General features: G+C 36.0%; 1 protein-coding gene and 1 pseudogene across 4 annotated transcripts in view; one reads left to right on the top strand and one right to left on the bottom strand.

The window, feature by feature from the left end:
* The window catches only part of LOC132356956 (P2R1A-PPP2R2A-interacting phosphatase regulator 1-like), a 63,545-nt gene that overhangs the window by 23,485 nt on the left and 12,671 nt on the right, over positions 1-27,389 (bottom strand). For 2 of the 4 annotated variants that reach the window (XM_059910218.1, XM_059910215.1), the window contains exons 4-7: positions 21,238-21,294; positions 11,472-11,515; positions 11,318-11,372; positions 9,382-9,451 (exon numbers count right to left, since the gene is read on the bottom strand). In XM_059910218.1, the coding sequence (XP_059766201.1) occupies positions 11,324-11,372; positions 11,472-11,515; positions 21,238-21,294 (150 nt within the window). In that variant the 3' untranslated portion in view covers positions 9,382-9,451; positions 11,318-11,323. Of the gene's footprint in view, positions 1-9,381; positions 9,452-11,317; positions 11,373-11,471; positions 11,516-21,237; positions 21,295-27,389 lie in introns of those variants that run through there. The other 2 variants (XM_059910217.1, XM_059910216.1) reach the window with 2 other exon arrangements.
* LOC132357876 (annexin A2-like) lies at positions 23,404-24,724 on the top strand (annotated as a pseudogene).

Genomic DNA, 27,389 nt, shown 5'->3' with positions numbered 1-27,389 from the left:
TAGGGCCATTGTTTCCCATTATTAAGAAAGTTGAGCAAGTTTCCAAGATTCCTATATTCCTATATGATTCCTATTCCTATTCCTTTCCACCTATACCTTGTGGACATTTGTAAAAATCAATCTTATTTACTCTTGGGTTAAGAAGCACATTTTAAGAAATGCTGTGAGATATCATGGAATTTAAGGGAAAGCAAGCTACCTTTTCACCAGAGTAACCTATTGTTCTCTGGCCTTTTAAAAATGCACAATTTCAACTATCTGAGAGTGAAGTCTACCTATATGATATATTTTTCAAGCTCAACTTTTAAGATTTAAAATATTTAAAAACACTTCAGGCAAATTGTAATTAGTTTTCTCCATAGATATCCAAAGTACCATACATGCATTTTCATCATGGATATTTATATATAGTTGCTTCTAGGTGAATTTTAAAAATTCATTTAGCAGATGAGATTAAATATCCTGTAGTGGGAGTACTAATAATTCAAGGAGCAGGGACAAAGATTAATGCAGAATTAGAATCTTAACTCATGTGCTTTTAATATCTCACTTGATTTGCCTCAGTTCTAAAGAGCCAGTGAAACAGGCCACGTAGATACAAATTCTAACTCCATACCCATTTTTAATGTAAGAGCTTTCTAATAGTGAGAGTTGTCCAACAATAGAATGAACTGGCCTGTGAGGGAGTTCAGTCAGTCACTTTGAAATCACAAGATTTCAAACTCAGGCTAAAAGGTAACCTGTCTGGAGTTCTTAAAAGGATTCTTGCATTGAGAGGTAGATTTAAAGACTTCTAAAATCCTTTAAGTTCTAAGTTTCTGTGATTTCAGTATTGTCTTTCTCTCATACTTTTATAGTACAGAGGTCCTTTCATATGTGTATTTATAGTCATATTATCTTAGACTGCCTTGTACCATTATTTTTGCACTTATCCTGCTTAAAGATAGCAATGGTATCTCACTCATCTTCATATAACCTACAGTTTTAAGTATAGTTTATGTACACAGAAAGTATTCATTAGATACTTATTGAATATACTCGAAATTACAAGCTTGATTAGTTAGTTGACTTAGTCATTATAAATTTTAAGAACCATATTTTTTTCCCTGGTCTGAGAATCTAATTTATTACTGCAGTGAGTTTTCATGTTAGGATGTATCTGAGCGCTGCTCTTCTGTAAGGTTATAAGTAAAATAGGAATACTTGATTGAACACGAACAGATGTTTAAGGGTTAAAAATGATGCTTTTAAAATATATGAAAAACTATTTCCATTTTCATTTATCCTCTTAGTGACAATGTGAAAACTAGCATATATATACACATATATACATTTATAATATATAGGAAGAAGACATACGAACACTTATATACAATATGATCACCTCTTGGTCTTACATTTTTTTAAAGATGGGTTATAAGATAGACAATTTAAAAAACTAATTTAAGAAAATTGGAACAATCAAAATACCAAAACTATCCTGTTGTGGGTTGAATTGTGTCCCCAAAAAAGATAAATGTTGAATTTCTAACCCTCAGCACCTGTTAATGTGACCTTATTTGAAAATAGGGTCTCTACAGATATAATCAAGTTAAGATGAGGTCATGCTGGATTAGGGTGGGCCCCAAATCCAATGACTGATGTCTTTATAAGGCCATGTGAAAACACAGGGACACGGGGAGAACCCCAAGTGATGATGGAGACAGAGACTGGAGTAATATGTCTGCAAGGCAAGGATTTCTGGCAACCACCAGAAGCTAGGAGAAAGACATTAACAGATTCTCCCTTAAAGCCTCCAGAAGGAACCAATGCTGCTGACATCTTGATCTTGGACTTTTGGCCTCCAGATCTATGAGATAATCCATTTCTGTTGTCTTGGGCTACCCAGTTTGTGGTACTCTGTTATGGCAGCCCTAGGAAACTAATACATGTCCTTCCCTGTGGAAAACTGGCATGACAATTCCTTGGCATGTTTAGGATAACAAAATATAGTCTTTCCATAATTTTAAAAAATCAACCACAAAATACCTCATGTAAAAGTTAGAATTGCTTTGGTCTGAAAATTAATAAATGGAAAATCATTTAAGATATGGAGCTCCCCAATACACAAGCTCGAAAGGTAACAGAATGGAAAACCAAGTACAAAGTCCTCAATTCTGAGCATATTATAGTGATTGTGGCATCCTAGGATTCAACTAAAACAATAAAAACTAACCAAATAGAGTGAAAGAAATTGTCTGAGTTGAAAAAAAAAAGTATATTGAGATGAGATAGTCAAGATTACCAAGATTTACTGATGAAAGTTCCTCACACAAATGAGTAGTAGTCTCACCCCCATTGTTCACTTTATCCATCCTTAGTCTTTGTACTTGATCATTCTGAAAAACATTTTTTGCTGAAGTGTCGATAGTGCATGGGGACCTTTTTTTCTGTCATTGATCTATAATTTCAGCAAGGAACACCACTGCAATCACACCTCATTCCATGAGGGCCCCCTTATATGTTCACAACTCGTCCACTAAAGTCTGGCAAGAAGCTAAGTAACAAAGGCAATATTGATAGTTCACTTGTCCTTAGCCAATTTGTAGAATCCTATCCCAGTTTCAGGAGACCATATGATTCCAGTCATCTCAGAAATATTCAGTTTCATTTATTCATAGGTGAATAGAATCTCCCCCTACCATATATATACATTCTAATCAATTCCATCAGGGCTATTGTCAAAAAATTCTTGATGCCAATCTTTTTCCCATGTGGAATATACCTACATCAGATTTCCATCATTCTGATTATTTCTAATGACAAGGAAAAACGTTTAATAAATATTTTAGACAGCCATTCCTACCTTCATTAGCTGAGGAAATTTAAACCAATTTTCAACTTCATTTCATGAAGATACATTTCTATTTTTCAAAATGCTAATACTACCCCCAATTACCTGAAGCACTTACTTTATATTTAAAATTTTCAATACATGATTTTTCTAATTTAAAAAATCCTTAAGACTTTTGAATAGAAAATTGGGTTTTAAACAAACCTTTATAGCCCTTTGGGAACAACTGAAAGTGCATGTTTCTTGCAGAAAAGCCCTAACATATTAAGCCTATATTTAATCAAATCAGTAGTCATGATGATGAACAAAAGGTAATTCATAGAAATGTAAAAGACCACAATTTATCCACATTGTCTTTTTTCCACACTTAGAGTACAAAATTGATCAGGGATAATCAGGTTAAGTACAAATTGAGTGAAGCCCCAGTTACATATTATTTTCTTGCTGTTCAATTAGCTTCCATTCATCTTGCTTCCCCTACCTATTCTTCCCCAACAAATTAAAAATCCAAGGATTCATGTCAAAAATTGGCAATCCTTGGATCAGTACAGTATAACTAGCTTAGTTTTAAAACTGCTTTTGATAGATGATTTTTCCTTACCAAATGGAAACTAGCAATTACTGAAAATATTAAAAACTAGCATAAGTATTCAGTACATAATCTGAAAAATCATTTTACCTGTTGATTAATGGAACAATAATATTTCATTAGAATGTATAATTTTATTTATTTTTTAATTCACATAAATAGATAGAGCTCTCAATTATTTTTTTAAAAAATCAAGGTACAGCATATTTCTATACATTAGCAACTTGAAAATGTATGATTGTATCATCAACATACTTCTTATTTAGAAAACATCTTTGAAAGTATTACTACATTGCTCTTAAGGGCATACCCAGGAAGTAGACATGCAAGTTCTATAGATAAACAGAATTCTAGGAAACTGAGAAAAAAAAAATAGGAAATAGCCTAAATTATACCACGTACAATCCTGTTATTGCTCCAATGTGTGTGTGTGTGTATGTGTGTGTGTGAGAGAGAGAGAGAGAGAGAGGGAGATCAAGCGAGTGCACGTTTGTTTCTCCATTGCTCTATTGGGGAGAGCCTTGGGATAGGTAAACCACTTAGTTAAAAGCTCATCTGCTAGAATGAATAGAGAACTAGAATCAGAAGGCAACACAGGAGAGTTTGTGACAGTGCTGATTTTAGCTGGTGAATTATGAGAAGACCCTGCACTGCTGCTGTTTCTATCAAGAGCATCTGAAGATAGACTAGGAAAAAGAAAATACCACTCACTGATAACAGAATTCAAGAGATCTCTGTGCTTTGTCTACAAATGAATGCAAAATATGTGAGGCAAAGAATTGGCATTAGTTACAAGAGCAGTTTCATAAGAGCAGTAAAACAAAACCAACAGTAACGGTAATAAAAATCCATTCACTGTATTTCCCATTTTGATCATTAAAACTTGCTTTACTGGCACACTTTTAAATAATATGCTCAGCCTAACAAAGCACACAAAAATCCAAGATAGAAAAGATGGGGCAGAAGATGACTCTTTTCCAAGCTTGCATTTTTATGTATATCTCTAATACCTCTTAATCTAATGCCAAAACCCCACTTCTAAAAATGTGTCTAATAAATCACAGCAAGATCCTTTTTGACCCACCTCCTAGAGTAATGGAAATAAAATTAAAAATAAACAACTGGGACCTAATGAAACTTGAAAGCTTTTGCACAGCAAAGGAAACCATAAAAAAGACAAAAAGACAAGCCTCAGAATGGGAGAAAATATTTGCAAACAAAGCAACTGACAAAGGATTAATCTCCAAAATATACAAGCAGTTCATGCAGATCAATATCAAAAAACAAACAACCCAATCTAAAAATGTGCAGAAGACCTAAATAGACATTTCTCCAAAGTAGACATACAGATTGCTGACAAACACATGAAAAGATGCTCAACATCACAAATCATTAGAGAAATGCAAATCAAAACCACAATGAGGTATCACCTCACACCGGTCAGAATGGCCATCATCAAAAAATCTACAAACAATAAATGCTGGAGAGGGTGTGGAGAAAAGGGAACCCTCTTGCACTGTTGGTGGGAATGTAAATTGATACAGCCATTATGGAGAACAGTATGGAGCTTCCTTAAAAAACCAAAAATAGAACTACCATATGACCCAGCAATCCCACTACTGGGCATATACCCTGAGAAAACCATAATTCAAAAAGAGTCATGTACCACAATGTTTATTGCAGCACTACTTACAATAGCCAGGACATGGAAGCAACCTAAATGTCCATCGACAGATGAATGGATAAAGAAGATGTGGCACGTATATACAATGGAATATTACTCAGCCATAAAAAGGAACAAAATTGAGTTATTTGTAATGAGGTGGATGGACCTAGAGTCTGTCATACAGAGTGAAGCAAGTCAGAAAGAGAAAAACAAATACTGTATGCTAATGCACATACGTGGAATCTAAAAATACGGTACCAATGAACCTAGTGGCAGGGCAGGAATAAAGACACAGACGTAGAGAATGGACTTGAGGACATGGGGTGGGGAGGGGAAGCTGGGATGAAGTAAGAGAGTAGCATTGACACATATACGCTACCAAATGTAAAATAGATAGCTAGTGGGAAGCAGCTGCAGAGCACAGGGAGATCAGCTCCGTGTTTTGTGACAACCTAGAGGGATGGGATAGGGAGGGTGGGAGGGAGTCTCAAGAGGGAGGGGATATGGGGATATATGTATACATATAGCTGATTCACTCTGTTGTACAGCAGAAACTAACACACCATTGTAAAGCAATTATACTCTAATAAAGATATAAAATTAAAATGTGTCTACCATGTATTAATGTCACACATAAGTGTTGGGGAGAAGAACTAAAGTTAATATTATAGTATCCATTTGGGATATTCGTTTTTTAAAACTTCTAAAAATATTTCATAATATACCATACTTCTGAGTATATACAATAACCAAAGTAGACTTAAAAACCAAGTTAAAAGTGGCCAACGAATGCTTAAAATCTCATGTTAATCCTCACAATACATTCCTATCAGATAGTTGGGTAGTATCAGAAGAAAGCACGTTGGTTGTGTCTTGGAAAAAATCTCTTTGGCTGATGTTCAAATGTCATTTCACCTATGACAAAAATGCAGATCAAGGTAGATATATTTTGTCCAACGTGTTTATTATGCTTTTAATTGCAAAAGTAAAACTTGTTCATTGCAATTAATTTATAAAATACAGAAAAACAAAAGGAAAAAATTTTACATCACCATTATCCAGAGATAACCATTTTTCAGTAATTCCTGAATATGTATGTATACATGATTTTTTTAAACAAAATTGGATTTGTACTGTATATAATACTGATATGTAATCTACTTCTTGTTTTTAATTATTACAATTTTTCTCATATTATTAACTAAATTCTACAACATAAGTTTATATAGCTATGTAGTAAGGATGTACCATAATTTAATCTCATTCCTTATTTTAAAACTTTAAGTTACTGCTCTCCTTATTTTGCTAAACATACACAATGAACTAAATAGATCGATTTATTTTTTACAGCATACAATGAACAAAATAAATACATTTTCAAAGATTAGGGAGAAAAATTTAATCTCAAAAAACCACATTGCTATAATCTTCACTTTGAAGTAAATGTTACACATTCATGTGATAACCATGTCTGGATGTGAGTAAAACTGATGATCAAGTCCATAACTTCTAGGGTGGAATATATTTGAATGATAAAACACTAAGGCCACCTACTCATTAAAAAATATCCCTAGGAATAGAGATTTCCAGACCTTCCTTAGGAGTATAATCATGGCTCACAAAGCTCGAAAGAGGTCTAGGTATTGTCCCATGCCAGATACACTTACACCATTATGGAAAAACTACTCATCTCTCCTTTTCGGTTTAAATTAAAAACAAGACAAATCAAAACAAATTCATCATAGAAGAAAATTAAAATTTTCTTTGCTAAAATCATTATTACTTGTAAAACAATATTTACAGCTGCCCAATTTCTGTAGATTTCTCAGAATTCCCACTTGAAGCCTTATTTTTTCTTGCTTGTTCCCAATGGAAGTAATTGCTGCTAATCACCATAAAATATGCTTTCATATGCTTGGAGACTCTAACCCTTATCTCTCCTCCACTTTACAGAGAGTCCTCATTCTTTTTTGTTTTTCCCCCCAGGACCTCTTTTTGATTTTTTATACCATCTTTCCCCACACTTCACTTGTATTAATGTGATAATCGGACATACTTTGTTGTTTCCCAAATAAATATTCATATTCCAAAATATATAAATAAAATTAAATTTCTGTTTAATCTGTTATTACATCTGGAAAGTCAGATAAACTTTGACCAGATCTGTATAGACTATGTTTGGGAGGGTCTGACTTAAAACATATAGACCGTGTGGTACTTATAGAATTTGCTTTGGAGTTCTTAGGGACACCTCAAAGAAATGAGGCAGTCAACTTCCAGAGCAGCTGAAAACCAGGTACAAGAAGCTCATGTGGAACATGCCACATCCACCAAAACACTGGATGGAAACCAAGTCTATTATGTCAAAATTGAAATATAAAAACAATTTTTAAAATCATAAATTCTAAGAAAATTCCAGGCATTTTCAATGTCATGAAACATTTTATGTGTTATCTTAAAAGAAGAATTATTTTAATTTAGTAAAACACTGTCTTTAATTTAAGTGTATTTGATTTTAAATACTCAAATGACCCCCCAACTTCCTAACAGCTCTTCAACTGCTAATACATTTGAATGTTTTTTTCAACATTAGCCAAACTTCACAGCACAGGTAAAAGACACTTAAGCTAGGTCATTGATCCATTGTCATAAAACAATGTGCTTAGTTTGTAAGAGAGCATTTTCCAGAACTGATCTCCTCTTAGTCTTAGAATATAATGAGTACACGCTGAGTTAGGTATGTTGTTAGGAAGATTGCCATTAATTCATGCCAAATGCAGGGAACACTGCAGTACATTTCAGTTTCCTTCCCTCTAGTTTTGCTCTCCTCCTTCTCCTTCCCCTACCTCTCCCCCTCCTCCTCCCCTTCCATTTCTTCTTCTTTCTCCTTCTTCTTTCCCATCTTAATGGATTTTTCACAAATATACATTTTTAAGTTTAATCTCCGTTCCCATTCATCCATTTTCCCTCTCTATTATAGTTTAACTTTGTATTAAGCCTATAATTCAGTAGTCATATCAAAAAAAAGGGAAGAAGTACATAGCTTAGTGAGGCAGGGGTGAGAAAGGGGATCCAGAACTGTGGCAGTTTAAAAAAAAAAAACACTTCTGTTCTTTCCCTGTCCTTTTATTACTGAATAGGTGGATAATTTTCCATATATTTAACCAAACATAACCCCCATAAACAACTGAAACATCAACATACACTTTAGCATATATTTTTAGTGTTGTAAGTGGATCTAATTTGTGTCAACTTATTCATATGATATCAACGTGTACGTGTAGTGGTGGGGCAGGTCAGGGGTTGAGATTCAGGAGAATACTTGATGGCTGAATCACTCTATTTATTCATTCATTCCCCACCTTGTTTCAGAAAGTATTTAAGGCAGCTAGCTTGGCGAATTATATAATGAAAATCATAATAGTTGACTAAACTGGAATTAAATTTTTCAATTCACATTTATATGGCTTTTTATAGCTTTCAAAATGTCTTTACATATAGTTTCATTTCAGTAAAACAAAAGGCCTCTAGTAATTTATCAAATATATTTTAAATCAATAAATCCTTTAAAATGAATTTTTGTATAATACTTGATTTTATGTGATATCTTATGAAAATAAAGTTATATTTATTTCTGTTGGTAGATAAAAGTACCTTTTCTTTTTAATGGTCCAAGGATACTTGGTCTAACAGTGTTGGTTGGGGCTTTGACTTCTAAAATAAAATTATAATCGTTACAAGAAAACATTTGAACAAGATCAGCTGTGACTATTTCGTTATAACAGATCTAAGGATATACACTAAAAGAGGACTCTATGTAGTATCCCACATCACATGATTTCATTGCTTTTCTCTAAATCTAGGTAAAAACAGGAAAGCCTCAGGACAGAAAACTGTCTTGTAACTTATAAGGATTCAGGATTTTCCCAAGTTGTGGGGAATAAAAGCTAGAAGGACCTGTAGTCCTGGCTGTGACCTGCCTTAAGACAAGGTGAAAATCATGAGTGAATGAGAGGGTACGGTTGTTAAACGTTCATTCGTTTATTCGAGAGTTAGCTCTGATCCTTACGAACAAGCTGGGTCAGAGGAAGGCTATGTTCAGACAGGTTTAATGAATTACTGATTCTTCATATGTTCACATGTTTTCACATGTTCTTAGTTGATTCTTTTCAATAATACAAAATGATAAACCAAAACAATGACATTTTAATTTAGCTAAAAAGACATTACTTGTTTGGTTGTCACAGAACCTGGAGCTTTAATTTTTTTTTTTTTGGCTGCACCGTGCAGCTTGCAGATCTTAGTTCCCCAACCAGGGATTGAACCCGGTATAACTTTTCTCAGAAAGCAGATCAGTGGTTTCCTAGGGTGGGCAGGGGTGGGGGGGGGGAGGAGATCAAGTGTGAAAGATCATGAGGAAACTGTTCAGAGTGTCGGAACTGTTCTATATCTTGATTATGGTTACGGTTACAGGATTGTACACATTTACCAAAATGAATCAAATCGTATACTTAAAGGCTGGTGACTTTTGTAATATGTAAATAATAGTTTAAGAAATGAAAGGGAAAACTGCCATTTTGAATCAGATATAACTATAGCAAAATGTACCCCCCAAAAGATTTGGGTGGTGAAACATTGATGTTTTATAAGTATTTCAAGGGACACAGACTTTTAGACACTCCTTTCTTACCTGCTCAGTCGCCCTGGTGAGAGAAGCTGTTGGGGGTGCTAGAATTAAATCAGTGGACTTTGGAGAAGGTGGTTTCTCTCAGTCGTTGTTACTCTTTATAAGCAGTGTCCCCTATTGCTTACTTATCAAGTGCTGAGGGTGATAGCTATGGCACGGGGAAGGGAATCCTTACTGTGTCAGTGGTTGTACCATGGAGCTCTCACCATCCTAAAGCAAGCAGGGAACCCAAGATTCACTTCAATAAGCAAAGGCACCTTTTGCCTTTTGGGAAAGAGAGCTACATGCCGGATAAGGGGCTTCCCTAGCACCCAAAAAAGACCTAGAATGTGACTACTCAATATTGAGCATATACACAAATCCTAAATTTCAGTCTTTCTCTTTGGGTTTGACCTGTGCTTTGTTATTGAAAACTACAATGCTGTGTCCAGGAAAGGATCAAAAAAGCATTGGTTAGAACTAAGATACAAATGGGACAACAAAAATTAACAGCTATAAAAATGTTTATAGATTTTATGTGGACAAAATCAGGACCACACAATTCAGGATTTTAAAACGTGCTCTTTTCTTCTCCAAGACACAAGTAAAGTTGTATTACATGTTTCTTTCCTCTTTCTAACACACTTGCAGATTTACTCACTCACACCAACAGTTAAAGTAATTAGAATTGGGTCAGTTAAGGGAATCCAAGAGCCTCTATAAATTGTATTAGCACCAAAACATGAAAAGTGACAGGCTCCAGAGGTTATCTACTCATTCTTCAGGACTTATTCCTAAATCAGGAATAGATGGCCATCTAAGGCGCTCAGGGCTCAAAAGAAAATAAGATGTCACTGCTTCTGCTGATGACCCATTTCCCGACCTAATAATCCCCAAATCTAGAAACTGACATCTAACCAGAACCTCTTCTACTCAAATTTCAGCTCAGTTCTTATTTTGTCATTATCTGAGATGTCCATGGAAAAGAACCCTAAACATCATTCAACTACCACAACTTAGTAATTATAATATGTACAGGGACATAAAAAAATGTTAGCACGGAATGTAACTACATTCCAAACATGTTTAAATGAAAGGCTGTACGTTAAAATGTTAGTAGGAGTATATGTATTACAGGCATAAAAATGCAGTATTTTCCCAGTAAATCCATGGTCTGTGGTTTAAAACTCTAATATATAGCTAATAAATTACATAGAAGGGAGTGAAATCATTTATCATTTCATCATCTAAGCAATTCAACCAGCACAACTGAACTTTTTTTAGACTCACTAGGACAGAGAGGAAGTTGATCCACAGGAACAGTGGTTTTGTATCAGACAACTATTTACTTTGAACCCCACTCTCAAACAATTAGTTATTTTTATGGGTAAATCATAAACTGTTTCTTAAGAGCAATAAAAAATTATGTAGCATATATAATTTTAGTTTCAAATGAGAGTTTAAATTTCTAGAAATTACAGCAAAACTACATAGTGCCAACATTAAAAATCAGTAAAAATTTCAAATTTTCTACAAAATTGAAGTGCTAATACCATACCATACCATACTTCAAAGTTTCTTTCCAAGATTGACCCATCTGTGTTGCAGTTTGTACCTCCTTACAAAAGAAAAGATATCAGTACTGAAGCTTACCTATCTAAAAAAAAAAGATATAACTGAATGTGATCAGAATAGTAATTCAATGCACACTACTCACCATTCATGCATTGTTTCCCTATTCATTAAATCCATGGCTTCTTCCTGAAAGGTGAGAACGTGAGAATAAACTGAATACCCTGTTCCTATGATTTTACCAAGTTTTACTTCGTTTGGCTGTACATTTATTGTTATTCACTGGGCTATAGTAGAGCTAGAGTATAAACAAATCTCTAAACAAGTGTCTGGTTCTCTACTCTTCATTGTTGCATCTACTGCACCAGAGATCTATTACTTATGCATTATAGTACATTGGATATGCAGGAATTGATTAGATGAAAAACTTTGTACCTTTCTTCATTCAAAAGAGAAAACATCAAACATTAAACATTAAACTATTTTTCCAACCATTAATACTATTATATTAACAAATAGTACTCACAGTCCAACAAACTAAATGTCTTTCAGCATGGGTTTGCTTAAGCAAGTGATGGTACAAGCATTATTTAAATCTAGTCATTGACATTGAAAAACATGTATTACATATTAAGTAGGAAAAAACCACAAATGCTTTTTATGTAAAACTGTAAATGAGAGGTGCTCAGAAGGATGTTCCCCAAAAAGTTAACAGTACTTATCAATGAGTAGTGAGATCTGTGGCAATTTGTTCTCTCTTTCTCTGTACTTTACCATATTGTTTGACCTTTTTATAAGTATGCAAGTATTCTTCACATAAATAGTTACTTTAAAAAATAACCCACATATGGAAAGACATCCTGCGTTTGTGAATTGGAAGACTTAATATTGTTAAAAAGGCAATACTACCCAAAGTGATTTACAGATGCAAGGCAACCCCTATCAAAATCTCAATGGCAGGGCTTCCCTGGTGGCACAGTGGTTGAGAATCTGCCTGCTAATGCAGGGGACACGGGTTCGAGCCCTGGTCTGGGAAGATCCCACATGCCGCGGAGCAACTAGGCCCGTGAGCCACAATTACTGAGCCTGCACGTCTGGAGCCTGTGCTCCGCAACAAGAGAGGCCGCGATAATGAGAGGCCCGCGCACCGCGATGAAGAGTGGCCCCCACTTGCCGCAACTAGAGAAAGCCCTCGCACAGAAACGAAGACCCAACACAGCCATAAATAAATAAATAAATAAATAACAAAAGTGATTGTTTAAAAAAAAAATCTCAATGGCATTTTCTGTCAAAATAGAAAAATGACCTTGGGAAAGAAGAATAAACTTGGGAGGACTACACTACCTGGTTTTAAAACTCACTACACAAAGCTACAGCAATCAAAACAGTGTGGTTCTGGCATAAGGACAGACATATAGACCAATGGAATAGAATAGAGAGAGCCTAGAAATAATCCCTTGCGTATATGGTCAGTTGATTTTCAATAAGGATGCCAAGACCATTCAGTGGGGAAAGGACGGTCTTTTCAACAAATGGTGCTGGAAAACTGAACATCCACATGAGAAAGAATGAACTCTTTCCTTACACCATATACAAAAATTAACTCAAAATGGATCAAAGACCTAAACGTAAGACTTAAAACTATAAAACTCTTAGAAGAAAACATAGGACAAAAGCTTCATGTCATTGGATTTGGCAATGATTTTTTTGGATATGATACACAGGTAACAAAAGAAAAAATACATTGAACTTCATAAAAATTTAAAATTTTCTGCATCAAAAGAGAGTGAAAAGACAATCACAGAATTGGAGATGTTTGCAAATCATATATCTGATAAAGGATTAATATCCAGAATTTATAAAATATTCCTACAACTCAGAGACAACAACAAAACAACTCACTTGAAATACAGATGGTCCCCAATTTACAATGGTTCTGCTTATAATTTTTCGACTTTACGATGGTGCGAAAGCGATGTGCATTCAGTAGAAACCCTACTTCGATTTTGAACTTGACCTTTTCCCGGGCTAGTGATATGCAGTCAGATACTCTCTCGTGATGCTGGGCAGCGGCAGCCATGGCAGCTCCCCGTCAGCCACGCGATCACGAAGGTAAACACCCGATACCCTTACAGTCATTCTGTACCCAGACAACCATTCTGTTTTCACTTTCAGGACAGTATTCAATAAATTACATGAGATATTCCACACTTTATTATAAAATAGGCTTTGTGTTAGATGACTTTGCCCAGCTGTAGGCTAATATAAGTGTTCTGAGCACGTTTAAGATAGGCTAGGCTAAGCTATGATGTTCAGAAGGTTCGGTGCATTAAATGCATTTTCGTCTTAGGATATTTTTAACTTATGATAGGTTTATTGGGACATACGCCCATCACAAGTTGAGGAAAATCTGTATGGGCAAAGGATTTGAATAGATGTTCCTCCAAAGAAGATATAGAAATGGCCAATAAGCATATGAAAAGATGCTCAACATCATTTGTTATTAGGGAAATGCAAATCAAACCCATAATGAGATACTGCTTTACATGCATTAGGATAGGCATTATTTTAAAATATGGGGGAAAAAAACAAGTGTTGGTGAGAATGCGGAGAAACTGGAACATAAATTGCTAGTGGGAATGTAGAATGGTGCAAACTCTGGGAAAAAATTGGTTTCTCAAAAAGTTAAAGATTAAATTATCATATGATCCAGCGATCCCATTCCTCGGTATATACCCAAAAGAATTGAAAGCAGGGACTCAAACAGATACTTGTATACCAGTGTTCATAGCAGCAGTATTCACAATACCAAAAGGTATCCTTTACCAGATGAATAGCTTTTTTTAGATGGTATATACATACAATGGAATATTATTCAGCCATAAAAAGAATGAAGTTCTGACACATGCTAAAATATGAATGAATCTTGAAAAGATTATGCTAGGTGAAATAAACCAAACACAAAAGAACAAATATTGTATGCTTCTACTTATATGAGCTACCTAGAATAGTCAAATGCATAGAGACAGAAAGTAGAACAGAGGTTACAGGAGTGGGAGGGTAGAATGGGGAGTTATTGCTGAATGGGTACAGAGTTTCTGTTTGGGATGAAGAAGTCCTGGAAGTGTAGAGTAGTGATGGCTGCCCAACATTGTGAATGTACTTAATACCATTGAATTGTAGTCTTAAAAATGGTTAAATGGTTAAAGAAAACCGCAACAACCCACAGTCCAAATTCATCCTGGCATTCCTAAAAACATACTTCACAAATAATGAAGAACTTAGGATGGCGCTGGGGAAATATGGTGCTAAATATTATGCGGAACATGAAATAAGCAGATGAGCCTTCCCTTAAAGAGGCCTAGAATCATATTGGAAAGACAAGCTTTATTATATACATTTAGTCAGTCTCCAAAGTAAGCATAGTCATAGCCCAGGAGGTGTACAAGATGATCCACTGAGAAGAATAAAGAAAAAAAAATAGAAATTTAATTTATATACTTTAAAATCTAAGGCAGTAAGAAATGAAAGCTTGCCGATATTAGACATACAGATTGACACTGGTGCCCTCACTCAGCCCATAGGGTCCAAACATCTTGTGAGAGAAGAGCATTTTTTTGGCCTTTAGCTAAGTACAACTAATTGCAGTTCGCCTGTGCCAGGTTAGGCAGGCATATGGATATATTATCTAGTTTGAACTAAACCAAGCACCACAAAATGGACAAGTGCCTTAACAAGATTCCCACGAGAAACCTTGGACAGAGATTAGTAATGCAAGTCTGTGCAGACAACAGCCTCTCCTGGCACAACTCCTCATCAGCCCCCTGACTGAAAACACAATGCTGAGCTAATCTGCTTTGTCAAGGAGCTGGCTAAAGTAATTCTAATCCTCAAGACTATTGGAAATATGAATTCATATTGACTCTCAATAATCATCTATAATTAATAAAATAAAATTTAAAAATTTCTAGAAACATCAATTCATCTTCATCTCATCCTTGTTATGTCTCTATCTTGCATATATTCTATGATTCACACTATATGCTGGCACTCAATATACACTATATTCACAGTATATGGCGATAATGTAAATACAATATACATAAATTGGAAGCATGTGCTCAGTTTTTATTGATGCAGTGCGTGATTAAAAGAGTTTAAATATTATTGGCTACAGTATAAACAATAAATGTCATAAATGGTCTGTAATAAAGAGTGGTGTGAGTTGTGTGAGTTACAATTTGACCTTGGCCTTGAAAGATGTTTAAAATCTGGACAAGCAGAGGGTGGAGGGGAGGCTGTAACAGCAGAAGGAACCATATGAACAGAAGTTTAGAGGACAGAAAGAATATGGCAGGTTAGACGGTAGTGAGACTAGCTTGGCTGAAAGGCAATTTGCACTACAGAGCAATGAGAAAGAAAACTGGTAAGAGCACCAGATTTATGGGATCTTAAATAATGGAAGAGATTGAATTTAAAGAGTTTGGGCAGAATAGCATAGCTGTTAGGACCACTGGTTTTGGAGCCAAACAGAACTGAGTCAAATCCCAGCTCCATAACTTGCTACCTGTGTGACCTTAGGCAAGCAACTTAACCTGAGCCTCAGTTTCTTCATCCTATAAAGATGACGATAATAATAAGGATAATGAGGTGTTTGTACAGCTCCTATTAAAAGGTCTGGCACATAGTAAGTGCTCAATACAGCCTAGCTATTCTTCTTATTATTATTCAGAAGGTAATGGGAAGCCATTGTAACTTTTGCACAGGAGAGAAAAAGATGAAAATAATGTTTTAAAAAAGATATTTTGGTGTTGGTTGTGGAAGTCGGATTAAATTAGCAGAGATAGGAAATCTATTAGAATATTATTACAGTAATCTGGACCCAAGGGACAGAAGGAAGTAGTAATGGGAACAGAGAAGGTGTCGTCAAGGAAGAATTAATAGGATTAGATGCCTAATTGGATACAGCACAAAAATAAGGAAGAATTGAAGATGAACCTAGAGCTTTGAGTCTTAAAACTGTGAGACTGACTATTTTGATGACATTATGGAAAATGAGAGAAATTGGGAAAGGAAGTTTAAGAAGTTAATCAGCCTTTTAAAACAATGGAATAACAGTAAATCTTTTCAGTGAAATGTAATTGTTAGTATAGTTCTTCCATTTAATATTGACGTAGATGTTTTCCTCTAGGGAGAAGCTCAAAGTATTTTGTAATTCACTCAATCCACAAGTAAAGAGCAAATTTTCCCAGAACTAGGACAGAATTTTGCTTATTGTTTCTCCCACTGAAAGTTGGAGCATTCCCCAACAACAGCTATTTTAGGATCATTAGTAAAAGTGGGTTGACACTTTTATTATTTACATCTTGCCTATTTCCAAAACGGATATGAGATGGCTTATAATAAAATAAGATTGTTAAATTAAGGATTAAAAGTCAAGAGCCATGTAACTGTCAAGGGCAAAGAGTACTGTATGCTAGAAACCTAGGTTAAGGACAGTTGTTGTACTTGAGCACTGAACTTAGCTTTCAACTTTTTAGTATCTAAGGTAAAAATGAAAATAGGAAGTCACCCACTTTTGCTCTCTGAAGGAGAGTATGCTTGAAAGATTTTAGTTGCCCAGTGGCACCTTGCTCAATAAATGCTTGTTGAAGGAATGAAACAATCTGTAAACTAAGATCAAATTAAATTTCTTTTAAAACAAGCTAGGCTATTCCCTTAGAGAAGGTCTCTTCATAAGAGGGACTAGGTACTTTGTAGGTTCCAAGGAAAACTCAAAAACAAATCACAGAAATCTAATGTCATTGCTTTACTAGACTAAAAAATGGTAACAAAGTCCATAAGACAGACTAACTGTGAAACCTGGCCAGCAGAAGAAAAAGCTCACAGGCACACCTTATGGAACAGACAATATCTAAATTGTCCCTATCACAATCATGCCCTGTACTCCAGCTGGTATAATCTGTTTCAAATGGCCTCATCTCATAAACTTCCCCTACATTTGTGTCTAAACCCAGTTTAATCTATCCAAACTAGGTAATATAAAAAGAAGACTGTAAAATGTGTGGCTAAAGTTTACATTTGTGAAGATATAAATACAAGGGATGCTAGAAATGCAGAGGTCGTATGTAAGTAGATAATTTTTTAATTGATTTTACTGAAGGCAATACAGAGAAAGTCAAGTTCTTATTGGGTACCAATGATTTTATTTTCTATTTAACAAGTCGGGAAATAAATGTAAAGTTATAGAATAATATGTTGTGAACGAACTGTTACAGGTTCAATTGTTTCCCCCTCAAATCCATATGTTGAAATCCAAACCCTCAGTGCCTCAGTATATGACTTTATTTGGAGAGAGGGTCTTAGCAGAGGTAATCAAGTTAGGATAAGGTCATTAATGTGGGCCCCAATCCAATATGACTAATGTCCTTATAAAAAGGAGAAATTTGGAGATAGACACTTGTACAAGGAGAATGCCATGTGAACATGAAGATGGCCATCTACAAGCCAAGGAGAGAGGTCTGGAACAGATCCTTTTCTCACAGCCCTCCGAAGAAATTAATCCCGAGAACACCTTGATTTCAGACTTCTGGCCCCCAGAGCTGTGAGAAAATGAACGTCTGTTTACGCCCCCAGTTTATGATACTTTGTTAGGGTAATCCTAGCAAACTAATACACAAACTATTTCTGCAGGGACGTTATTTGTTCAGGGGACTGGGAGAGAGGGAAATAAAGGCTGAGTGCTTTCAAACCTCTTGAAATATAAGCTCAATTGTTATTAGGAAAGGAAAATGACTTAGAATAATTCCTGAATATTTAGGAAGAATTACTATGTTTAGAAAATCAACTTCCATGGTAATCATTTTGCAGTATATACACATATCAAATTATTACGTTGTACACCTTACAGTTAGACAATGTTATATGTCAATTATATCTCAAAGCTGAAAAAAAGAAGAAAATTAACTTCTAGCTTGATGTTCTCAAGCTCTCTAATACCTAGAAAACAACTAACAACCACAGTCAAGAAGAAATTGTCCGGGACTTCCCTGGTGGTGCAGTGGTTAAGAATCTGCCTGCCAATGCAGGGGACACGGGTTCGAGCCCTGGTCCGGGAAGATCCCACATGCCGCAGAGCATCTAAGCCCGTGTACCACAACTACTGAGCCTGCACTCTAGAGCCCGCGAACCACAACTACTGAGCCCGTGTGCCACAACTACTGAAGCCCACGCGCCTAGAGCCCGTGCTCCACAACAAGAGAAGCCACCGCAATGAGAAGCCCGCGCACCGCAACGAAGAGCAGCCCTCGCTCACCACAAAACTAGAGAAAAACCTGCGTGCAGCAATGAAGACTCAACACAGCCAAAAATAAATAAATAAATTTTAAAATAAATAAATAAATAAATGGCTTCATTTAAAAAAAAGAAGAAGAAATTGTCCATTAAATGCCTAATAGGAAAAGGGCAACTTAAACCATACCCTTACTTAAAAGTTGACCCAGAACCTAATATTGACTTGGGGCTGTGTGCTTGTTTTAGAATAAAAGCAAATATAATCAAATCAGTTTGTAGAAAATACAGGGAATAAAAGAGCATATTAAACAGCACCACATGGAAGCAAAATCAGAATGTGGGGCTTTCCACAAGACAAATGGCCTAGTTTCTTCAATAAGGAAGTGTCATGGAACAAAAACGGGAGGGGAAGGCTGTTTCAAATAAAAGAGACCTAAAAGCTCATGGTTGGAACATGTTTGAATCAGTGAAAAAGGCATTTTTTGAGAATCAGGAAAATCTAACCTGGACTGGTTATTAGATAAAATTAAGGAATAACTCTGTTAGATGTGATGATGGTATTGCGATTATGTAAAATAAGAAGTCCTCAGCGATTCATACTGAGTATTTAAGGGTAAAAAGATACTAGGGATTTACTTTAAAGCACGCTCCTCCCCCCAAAACAGAAGGGGATAGTTGAAAACTGATGTACAAAATGTAATCAATAGTTGAAGCTGGATATTGAATACATGGAGGTTCTTTTTTGCGTGTTTTAAAATTTCCATTAAACGATTTTTAATGTAGTGTGCCAGGAACCACACATATATTAAATCCTTTCATCCTCACAAAAATCCTATGAAGTAGCTACTATTATTTCCCCCATTTTGCTACAAAATGAAATTAAGTAAATGCCTTTGTTAATGTCATTAGAGTGAAAGTTCAGAATGTAATGAGGCAAGAAACAGACATTTCTGTTTTGTACTTAAAAGGTTAAGTTCAATAGCTAAAAAGAAGTCATGGTTAAAGAATGCATGTAAAGAAATATGCAACTTAAGATATCTATCAGACAATTAAACTGCTGAAAATAAGTCTTAATTTTCCATTCAATCAGCACCCAGATTGAAAGTTAATGTTATTTCTATTTTCCCATTTCATTCATTTTCTACTTGTGTTTCATTTTATTTTATTTTAGCTTTAATTTTTGTTTTATAATTTTATTTAAATTTTTTAAATTTTAATTTATTTTTTACTGAAGTATAATTCACCTACAACACTATGTTAGTTCCAGGTGCACAACATAGTGATTCACTATTTCTATATATTACAAAAAATGATCACCACTTGTGTTTCATTTTAAATGTTTATAATATATATTCTGTCACTATGGAAGTAAGTTGCTTTACAATTTATATTACTAACCAATTAAATTAGTCCTGATTTCAAGCTTCATAATCAAATAGAAACATGTAGTAATCAATGTTAAAATATTTGGTCTAATTTAGGGGAAGCAAAAAAAAATTGCACGAATAAACCAGAGGTCCCTTTAACTACTAGTTTTAGGTTCTTTCATTAGGAATTTCTTAAATAGCTACATACTCACAAAGACAAACAGTAAAAGAATGTCTTATTTACTAAAAAGTAAAAGGATCTTTTAAACCATACTTTCTTGCTAGTGCATGATAAGCTGGGCGTTAGGGAAGCCATGGTGTGAGGGAGAGAGGGAAAGGAAGCAGGAGCTGGAGTACAAAAAACTAGGGTTACAAGATACTCCAGGTTTTGTGCCACTGAAAACATGGTGAGGGTAGCTGTAAAAGAATCCAGTAATTTGGGGCTAAGTCTTGGCTTGACACTTGCTAACTCTGGACATCTGGTAAATTACTAAATTTCTGCCATCTTTGGTTTCTGACCTTATAAGTTTGTTGTGGGATGAAATGAGACCACAGATGAGACCTATTATAGTGCTAAGTGAATAATAAGTGCTTCATAACAGTTAAGCGCCCCCGCCTTGAACAAAAGTCTGCTTGTAGTTGGGTGAAAAAAAAAATCTCACCACCTGTGGTGGAATGGCGATTTGATCTTTTGAGTTCTGTGGCTAATCCTTGGATAAATCAAAGATTTAATTCTGTATTAGGCTTTTGCTATTAAACACACACACACACACACAAAACATAAGACAGTGAGGTACAATGTGTCCCTGAACTCAAATCACTGAGAAGTGAACACAAAATGATAGCATAAAGACCGTTTTATGTGTCAAAAAAAATTCTTCATCTAGGGATTTAAGAAAACCATGATAACTATGGCTATTATGAACCTGAAAATTAATTTTCATATATAGCATTCATCATCTTCTTTGAGATCCCTGAAAGAAATTAGATTCAAGGTAAGAGTATGCAGTATTTCAGGAAACTATCAGTTTATTAAGATAGTTAATAACCCAAATAAATAGAGGGCTCCTTAGTTGTTTTGGATTCTTTTTTCTTTTTTTTTTTTTTTTTTAGAGAAACCATTCCTGGAATTAAAAACTTAATCACATGCGACCTCACTTAGAATTACTGAACCACAGGTATTTTTTAAAAGAAAAATAAAATTTACTTTTTTTAATGAACAGCTGTCAGTTTCTCAAAACTTCTTCTTACCTGTTTGATTTGATGAAGGTGACTGGTGGAAGCCTGAATGGGAGAAGGTGGCACAAACTGAAATTTAAAATATAAAAGTCAAGTTTCCTTTAATGTTTCTGATTATTTCTAAACATTAATTAAGTCAATGTTGAATGGCTTAAAATATATCTTGAATGCCTAATGCATGCTAGCAACAGCATTAATTAAATTTAAAGTTTTTAAAAATTAAAAATCCAATTGAATCTTGTCTGAAAATTATACTACTTGGAAGTCTATATATATCACAACAGAACAAAATAATTGTTAACATAAATACGGGGCAGAACATCAATAGAACATTTTGTTTAACTCTAGCTGTCCCTTCCCAAAGCACTAAGACCTTAAAATCACTTCATTTTTCCTTGCCATTTTTAGCTCATTATTAAAGCTTAGTGATAGGCATTATCCAGAAAAAACTGAAACAGTCATTAAATCAGCAGCTAACTTAATAAGCGTATAAAAGAAACAAACAAAATAATTCCAAATACCTTGGAATCTAGCTGGGGAAACTAAACTTTCATAATAAGGAATGACTAAAGGCAATCATGTTCAAGGAGTTCAACATATTTTACTCTTGCTTGGTCAGATACTTGCTGTCTAGGCCCTTTCTCTTTTGCAGGACTATTTTCTCCTTTTTGGTCTTTTCTCAAAGCTTATGAAGACCCATACAAGAGGGAAATGAAAGAATGGAGAGATTTAAAGCTGTGTGAAAATAAGGCTTGAAAATTACCTCTAGAATTCATTTATCAATTCTAGCTGTAGCCTGGTTGGTTCTTGAAATGCTAGATAATGAATTTACCATATCTTACGTTCACATTATATCTTAAGATCACATTGAATTGTGTGTTCAAATGTATTTAATGAGCACCTACCATATGCTAAAGCACTGTGCTAGGCCCTGAGGATCCAAAGACAAATAAGACATTTTCGTGTCCTTGAGAAATTCAAAGTCCAGGTAGGGAAAACTAGGCCACAGGTAAGTGCCAGAACAAGTTAGGATTTGTAGGAGTTCAAAGGACAGAGAATATGATTCTGCCCGGGGTCTTCGAGATGGCATCACAGAAGAGGGCAGGAATTCATTAGATAGAAAAGAGGAGGGAGGCTATTTCAGGGAGTGGGAAGAGATGCTCAGGCAGAGAGCCATGTTTGGGGAACAGAGAGATTCAGGGTGACTGAAACTTGGCACACGATAGTGCATGGCAAGAAGCAAACTTGGGGGAAATTTGGCTGAAACCAGGTTGTTGTTTTTGTACTTTAGCCTTTGAGCCTAATAGGAAACCTAAAGCATAGGTCCCTCTGAGGTCTTAAACCTCAAAGGTATTTTAGACAAGAAGATCATATCTGTTTTAGAAAGGCAACCCTAGCAGCATATGCAAAACAAATTGAGGGTGGAGGGAAGAGGGGCTAGAAGCCGGGTCACGGGCCAGGTAAAAGATGACAAGGGTTTGACCGAAAAAGAGAGGGATGAAGACAAGGAGGCAGACTGGAGAAATGATAAGAAAGTAAAAAGAGCTAAAGGTTGGCCTGAGGGTTCTAGCCGAAACTATAGATGGATGGTGGTCAAGAAAGGCAGTAAGTGGAGCGTGTTGGACAAATAAATGTTCTTATGAAGCAGACAGTCTGAATTTTTATTACGTTCTAAAATTTATCATGACTTTTAAAGGAGATATTACCTCACCAATTATATTTTTCTGAAGAAAGTGTTGAAATCAGTTTTTTTCTAATCATCTGCCAGAAGATGGAGGAAACAGCCAAGGTTCAAGGACATTGACACATCATCAACCAAAGTTCATAGCTTATATTAGAGTTCACTCTTGGTGTTATACACCCTATGGGTTTGGACAAATGTATAATAACACAAATCCATTGTTACAGTATCATACTGAGCAGTTTCCCTGCGCTTAAAATCCTCTGTGCCCCACCTATTTATCCTGATCTTTAATTTTTTCAACAGAAATTGACTCACTTTTGTTCTCATTATAAAGCAATCAATACACGCTCAGTATAAAACATAATTAATGGGGGAAAAAAAGCATCATCCACTCTCCAGAGATGACCATAGCAAATATTTCAGTGTTTATTTTTCCAGATACTATTTTGCAGTTTGAGTTTTTGGTTTTTTTTAATAACACATTCCAGCTCCACATCTGGGGCCACTTGCAGCTCTCAGCTCCTGGTCCAGCTTCTATCAAAATGTCTACTGTTCACAGAATTCTGTGCAAGTGCAGTTTAGAAGGTGACCACTATCCACCCCCAAATGTAGACAGGTCAGTCAAAGCATACACCAGCTGGGATGCTGAGCGGGGCACTATGAACATTGAAACGGCCATCAAGACTAAAGGTGTGGATGAGGTCACCATCGTCAACATTCTGACCAACTGCAGCAATGAACAGAGACAGAATATTACTTTTGCCTATCAGAGAAGGACCAAAAAGGAACTTGCATCAGCACTGAAGTCAGACTTGTCCAGACTTCTCCACTTGGAGAAGGTGATTTGGGGCCTTCTGAAAACACCCACTCAGTACGAGGATTCCAAGTTGAAAGCCTCCTCCATGAAGGGGCTGGTGACAGATGAAGACTCTCTCATTGAAATCATCTGCTCAGGGACCAACCAGGGGCTGCAGGAAATTAACAGTCTACAAGGAAATGTACAAGCTTGGTCTGGAGAAGGACGTCGTTTCTTTTCTTAAATATTTATTTATTTATTATTTTTGGCCGCGTCGGATCTTAGTTGCGGCACGCAGGATCTTTCATGGCAGTGAGCAGGCTTCTCTCTAGTTGTGGCACATGGGCTCTCTAAGTTGTGGCGTGTGGGCTCAGTTGCCCCGTGGCATGTGGGACCTTAGTTCCCCGACCAGGGATCGAACCCATGTCCCCTGCATTGGAAGGTGGATTTTTAACCACTGGACCACCAGGAAGTCCCAGGACATCGCTTCTGACACATCTGATGACTTCCGCAAGCTGATAGTTGCCCTTGCAAAGGGTAGAAGAGCAGAGGATGGATCTGTCATTGACTATGAACTGACTGGCCCGACATACTTGAGATCTCTGTAATGCTGGAATGAACAGCAAAGGAACTGATGTTTCCAAGTGGGTCAGCATCATGACAGGTGTGTGTCACCTCCAGAAAGTGTTTGAAAGGTACAACAGCAATAGTCCTTATGATCAAGAAGGAGGGCAAAGGAGACCTGCAAAATGTTTTCCTGAACCTGGTCAAGTGTATTCAGAACAAGAAGTCCCTGTATTTTGCTGACTGACTGTACAGCTCCATGAAGGGCAAGTGGACTCACGATACAGTCCTGATTAGAACCACGGTCTCCTGCAGTGAAGGAAGGGGACACATTGAAAATTAGGTCTGAATTCAAGAGAAAGTATGGCGGGGCCCCGTACTACCACATCCAGGAGGACAGCAAGGGTAACTACCAGTAAGCGTCGCTGAGCCTGGGTGGTGGGGGTGATGCCTGAGATGGCACAAGTGTCCAGAAGTGGGGCTCCTGTGATTCCAGGTGACAGCTCTAGAAACTCAGTTTGCAATTAACAGCCCCCTTGTACCCATCCCTCACCTTGCCTAAGCATTGCCTGACTTTCCCAGCAAGTTTCTCCTTTTAGCCAAAGGAATGAACATTCCAAGGAGTTGGAAGTGAAATCTATGATGTGAAACACTTTGCCTCTCTTGTACTGTATGGTAAACAGATGAATAAACTGAATTTTTACTTTAGAAACAAAACAAACCCAAAATACATTCCAAGTATCTTTCCATGTTAAAATTCACCTGCAACACCATTTTTAAAGGCTGAATATTATACCATATAGAAGTACCATAATAATAAGAAGCACCTATTTACGTGCCAGACGTGTCTTATCTCACTCAATTCTCCCAACAACCCCATGAGAGAATGGCCCAATGGGAAATTTACACCAAAGATACCAGTGAGGTTTATTGACATCTCAGGAAACTAGTTCTATTTTACTACCTTGTTTCATGTAGAAAAATTGACATTATTATTGTCCCCATTTTAAAGATTAGAAAACTGAGGACCAGAGAAATTAAGCAACTTGCTCGGTCATACAGCTAATAATTGCTAGAACTGGGACTCAAACACAGATAAGGAAGGCTCATTCATTTAATCTGTTCCCTGTTGCTGGACATTCATACTGTTGCCACATTTTTTGCTTGCTTTTTATAAATAATGCTATGATAACCTTTAAGCTAATCTTTGCACACATCCTTAGTGAATTCTTTAGGATAAATTCATAGAGTTGGAATTTCTGGGTCACAAGGCTGTTGATACGCATTGCTGACCTGCCCTACAGAAAGCTTATACAAATTCACTTTCCAGCAGTGTATGAAAATATTGATTTCCTTGTACTTCTCCAACATTAGATATTATTGCTAATTTTAAAAAAATGTATGTCCACTCTTAAGGCATACTGTAAAAAATAATCTATTTTCCAAAGCAAGTAGAAAATATTGTGATTTATCCACAGTTTTGGATATTCCCCCAATGTGCCCGTCTATTACCATTGATCATTGAGAAGTTGTGTGGCAACATGCACCAAATCTGAAAAATTTAGGTTTACCTTTAAAAAGTTCAAATATATTGGGTTGGCCAAAAAGTTCGTTCGGATTTTAGGCCAATGTTACAGAAAAACCCGAACGAACTTTTTGGCCAATCCAATATATATCCACACACATATCTTTGAACAAGCAGAATTTTAACAAGTTTAATTCATACTACTGATGCTCATATCATCCTCATTCAAATGCCCAGAAAGTTCACAGTATAGAATGTGCAACACTAAGGTTTATAAGATTTATAATCTAATTGAAAAGACATGTTAACCTGAACTTAAATATATACATACACCCTATATACAGAAAAATATCGTACTTTAGCTGTTTTATAAATGACTGTTATTTTTTAAAAAGCCAAAAGAAGAGAATTGTATGGTGTGGCAAACTGTTGTAAACTAATTATGAAAGACCTCCTGGAAGAGATTATTTTTAATTGATATCTAAGAGATGGGAAGGAACCAGTTTAGTTTCAGGCAACGGCTCAGAATTTCCTACTGGAAAACTTTATCCAGGAAATCCTGAGAAGATTGCCTGACTGAAGTTGATGACATCTGCAAGGATATAGTTTGAAATGTCTAGGGAAGGTAGAATTTGAACTTGAGCTATAGAAGTATAAGCCACAGTCAAGCTTTTAAATTGGACAAAATATGGATCATTTATGGGACTTGGTTCTTTTAGTAATAACGTGGAAAATTAATTGTAGAAAAGGCATCTGGAAGAGAATTCGCCCAAAGATTAAGTACTATGCGTGGTATATGCAAGGGAATTACCTCAGATAATTTTTCTACGTGAAACAAGGTATTAAAATAGAACTAGTTTCCTGAGATGTCAATAAACCTCACTGGTATCTTTAGTGTAAATTTCCCATTGTGCCATTCTCTCACACTTTAGGGAAAAAAAAAGTCCTTGGGAGGAAGCAAGAGTCCCAGCAGCAAGGAATGATGTCACAGGGCAGGGAGGGTAGGAGTGGGAGTAGGGGTTTGGGAGGGTGCTGGCTGAAGCTGATTCCCAAGTGTTATCTCTAGTGAAGGAATTAAGATAGGAGGAAAGGTCATGCTTAGTTCCATTTAAGAGAGACCACAGAAAACTAATATTGTAAAGACATTAAATTCTTTTAAAATAATGTTTAACTTTCCTAGGTTTGCTATTTTTAACCCATTTCCTACTGTAGTTACTAGAGATAAAGCACTTAGAAAATTCTGAACAAGGGTTGTATGCTAAGTTTATGAATGTCTCTGCCTAGTTCCCCAAATGATTTAAGGTGGCTTATGAAGATACTGAACATGAATTGAATGTAGGCTAGAAGGACAGAGCATAATGCAGGGCAAGGAATGTATTACACACTCACTACCGGGTGGGCCATAGATTGGATTTAGAGTTCATAGTTGCCAATGTGTAAAGCAAAACCTAATCAGGTAAATACTGGTAGCCATAAAATTAAAACGGACAAATTGCTCAAGTAAAGTACAACCGTTTCTGACAGGAAGATGAGATACTTTTCCTGGAGAAAAGACAAGGCTGCACCAAGTTTAACAGAGGTTCCAGGAAGAGAAT

This window comes from Balaenoptera ricei, chromosome X (assembly GCF_028023285.1).
Source record: "Balaenoptera ricei isolate mBalRic1 chromosome X, mBalRic1.hap2, whole genome shotgun sequence".
Lineage (NCBI taxonomy): Eukaryota > Metazoa > Chordata > Mammalia > Artiodactyla > Balaenopteridae > Balaenoptera > Balaenoptera ricei.
This window is presented reverse-complemented; position numbering and strand designations above follow the sequence as displayed.